The sequence below is a fragment of the Phoenix dactylifera genome, unplaced genomic scaffold, assembly GCF_009389715.1.
Source record: "Phoenix dactylifera cultivar Barhee BC4 unplaced genomic scaffold, palm_55x_up_171113_PBpolish2nd_filt_p 000076F, whole genome shotgun sequence".
NCBI lineage: Eukaryota > Viridiplantae > Streptophyta > Magnoliopsida > Arecales > Arecaceae > Phoenix > Phoenix dactylifera.
Genome location: NW_024067675.1, coordinates 1,473,678 through 1,477,192, shown reverse-complemented (window position 1 = coordinate 1,477,192; position 3,515 = coordinate 1,473,678). Strand labels below are relative to the sequence as shown.

Sequence of the window (3,515 nt, the reverse complement as noted above, 5' to 3'; positions counted from 1 at the left end):
TTTAGCGACGCTTTTAAGCATCGGTAACGAGCAACGCTTAAAAGCGTCGTTAAAGTCAAACTTACCGACGCTTTAAAGCGTCGCTAATTCATAACGTCCGTTATTTTAACGACGCTTTAAAGCGTCGTTAGCATATAATATTTTTTTTTAAAAAAATTCAAATAACATTTTAAAACTCTATTTACAAAATCAGAGGCATACACACTAAATGAGATTATACTTATGGCACAATCAAACATATTTATTTAAACATTCATATTGTCAAATTACATTCATACTATCAATTTACATTTGCAATGTACTTCGAAAAGCATAAAAAATATACATACAAAACTTCAAAATAAAAGCTTCAGGGATCACTGGGGTCACCATCTCTACGCGCAGATGAAGTATCAGGAACCTGTAATAAAAAAATCTTAAGAAGTTAAGAATACGAAATTTATTAAGCTCTTTAAAAAAATATGATACTTATATAAAATGTACAAGTAGATGTAGTAATTTACCTGAGGAGGGACAAACTGATGCAATAAAGATGTAATCTGATTAATCTGATCCCTCAAAGATTGTATCTCTATCTGGTGGCTCTGCTTCAACTTTTGTATCTCTGCCTTCAGATCATTAATCTCTGCAGTGCTACTACTTTGTCTAGCATCTTGAGTATATCTACCCACTGCAGACAACTGAGTGGGGGTAACTCCAATGCCATAACCCCTCAATCGACTATAACGCTCCGAGCCCATCAATTCGGTGAACACCTGAGCTTCGACACCTCTGGTGTTGCCAATTGAAGATGACTCTCCGGTACGCTCTGAAATAAGGGATGTAGCTCTGTCCTATATCTCTTAAAAACAATCAAATTAATTTTTAAAAATTGAAATACATAAAAAATTATTGCATAAATTATTAATAAATACATACAACTATATCTCTCGACTCCTCTTGAACAAAGCTACCATCTCGATGGGTGTGAGTCATCTTATAGAACTCCACCCCACCAGGTTTCCTCCCATGGTCTTCCATCTATAACAAAAAGTTTATTGGAAGTGCTATATATCATGATACATGCTATATGATACAAGAGTTTCAAAGAGTTTCAAAAAAACTTACGAATTCAGCTCTGAGCCTCGCATAACTCTTCGAGCCTGAAGTGTGAGGAACTGTCTGAGATGCTCGTGTGGCTCGACCAATGTCAGAATATGTCTACCACAGAAAAAGTAAACATTGTAATATATTAAATGTATTAAACATTATATAAGGTATTGATAGAGAATACCCAACCTGCCCTCTCTCGGAAAATCAATAGTGAACAAGCTCCCTCCACTGATGATGGTATACATCAGGAGGACAAACACGAGCAACCTCCTCCTCTGTCATACCCTCGCGCTTCTAGTCGGCCTTCAACTTCGACTTATATTCTTTACATTTGCGGTTGAGGGACTTTAGCACCCAATCATGACTTTCTGGAGGGAGCACAAACTTTTTCTACACCAAAGTAAAGAATGTTATAACAATATTAATTCAAAAAATTAAAATTATAATACTAAGTAAATTAACATACAGTAGGTATCAAATTAACAATATTAAATTCAATTTTTTATATGTACAACTTTAAGAAGCTCAACTTTATAAGAAGGAAGCATATCATTCCACTTATGATAGTTGAGCGGACATAACTGATCCCTACGCGCAACTGATCCTAGAAAACTAGATAAAAGGCTTCCAGCCCTCTTGATAGGCTGCCCTAGTTTGTTGCATTCGACGACTATCTTCTCATCCTCACGAAGCTGCCACACATCCCGTGCTCGAGAGGAACCCCATGTCATCCTCACTCTCCCCTGTTCATCTATAAAAAATAATAAAATATCCATTAAAATGTTAGTGACAAATTAATTAAAATAATTAGATTGTAAATGAACCCAATATATGCACTTTAAATCAAATTACTCTGGATATGCAAGTCTTCCATGACCTCCTGGCCTGGATCGTGCTGAGACTGAAACTCACGTTGAGACTCGGACTCATATTGCTGGGGCTGCTGGGATCGCATGGACTGAGCAGAAGAAAATCTCATCTGAGACTGCTAGAACTCTACATCTCTGAATCGTTTTCCTCGAGGCATTTTGTTACCTAGTATGCACGAAAATGAATCAATATCAGTTAAATAATAATTAAATACTAAATGAACTAGTAATAAAAAATGCATTATTCAATGTATACATCGTAAATTTTTCTTACCATTACGAAACTATACTATCTCATTGTCCATCAGTCAGCACAATATCAAAAGGCATACACTGTGTATAAGTCTCATTATCCTCCTCTTCCAACCCTTTTTCTATATCATACAAGTCCCTAGGTTTAGTCTTAATGACAAGAGACCAATCTTCATCTTTTGAGTCTTGTACAAAAAACACTTGTCGAGCTTGAGATGAAAAAATGAATGGGTCATCTTTCAATAGCACACCAGTATGTATCAACCTTGAAAAATTTACAAGTGTGAAACCATTTATGTCTTGTCTCAAACCTCTAGATGAGTTTATATCCACCCAATCACAACGAAATAGTACTACCTTAAAGTTTCTATAATAGTCTAGCTCATAAATATCCTTCAGAGCACCGTAATAAGTTTTTCCGTCCGCCTCAACCATAACCCCACTGTTTTAGGTTTTTCTAAATTTCTCACGTTCTTTAGTGTGAAATTTAAAACCATTTATAATGAACCCATCATATCTGTTGACAATATTGTTTGGACCTCGAGCAATGACTATTATTTCATCGAAACAATTTTTCTCCATCATTGTGGGTACCTAAAAAATTATAGAAGCAATAATTAATTATTTAATGACAATGTTCAAAAAAATTGAAAAAAATACCTAATGTAATAAATGTCTAACCTGTTTGAATAGCCATTCAGGAAATAACTCAACCAACCATCTTTGCTCAATTCTTGGGGTAGGACGAATGTTATTGTTGATGCTTCGTTGTGTTACTAAAAATTCTCTGCACGATCATAAACTCTTTAGCTAAGCATATTATATCTGATATGACAGATAAGAAGTTGCCAATCATACTAACCTGCGATACTCAGATATTATATCACTGTGAAGTAACACATAGCGATGTTTCTGTGCCAATAATTTTTGGTCAAGAACAACACTTTTGACTATCCCCAAAACTCTTTCCGCAGATGAGAACTTGTAAATTTCTGCATTCTCTACAATATCACAATTCCTTGGAGGTCGATTGAGAGTAGTTTCAACACCTTCGAGATATCTTGAGCAAAATGTCAAACACTCCTCAGCAATATATCCTTCAGCAATCGAGCCCTCGGGATAGGCTCGATTGCGTACATAATCCTTTAAACGCATAAGAAACCTTCAATAAGAAATTTTTAAGATCAATATCAACACCGATATGATTTATAAATGTGGACATTAGAGTTTAGCAAAATCACCTCTCAAAAGGATACATCCATCAGTAGTGAACCGTGTTGGGAACCCGCCCATGCCGCAGAA

General features: G+C 35.6%; 1 protein-coding gene across 1 annotated transcript; it reads right to left on the bottom strand.

Moving 5' to 3' along the window:
• Positions 1-285: 285 nt before the first annotated feature.
• LOC120104688 lies at positions 286-1,511 on the bottom strand. The gene is made up of 4 exons (XM_039116248.1): positions 1,108-1,511; positions 919-1,020; positions 504-833; positions 286-400 (listed from the first exon to the last, which is right to left on the bottom strand). Exons 2-4 carry the CDS (start codon positions 1,018-1,020, stop codon positions 350-352), a joined length of 483 nt encoding a protein of 160 aa, XP_038972176.1. The 5' UTR covers positions 1,108-1,511; the 3' UTR covers positions 286-349.
• Between the last annotated feature and the right edge of the window lie 2,004 nt (positions 1,512-3,515).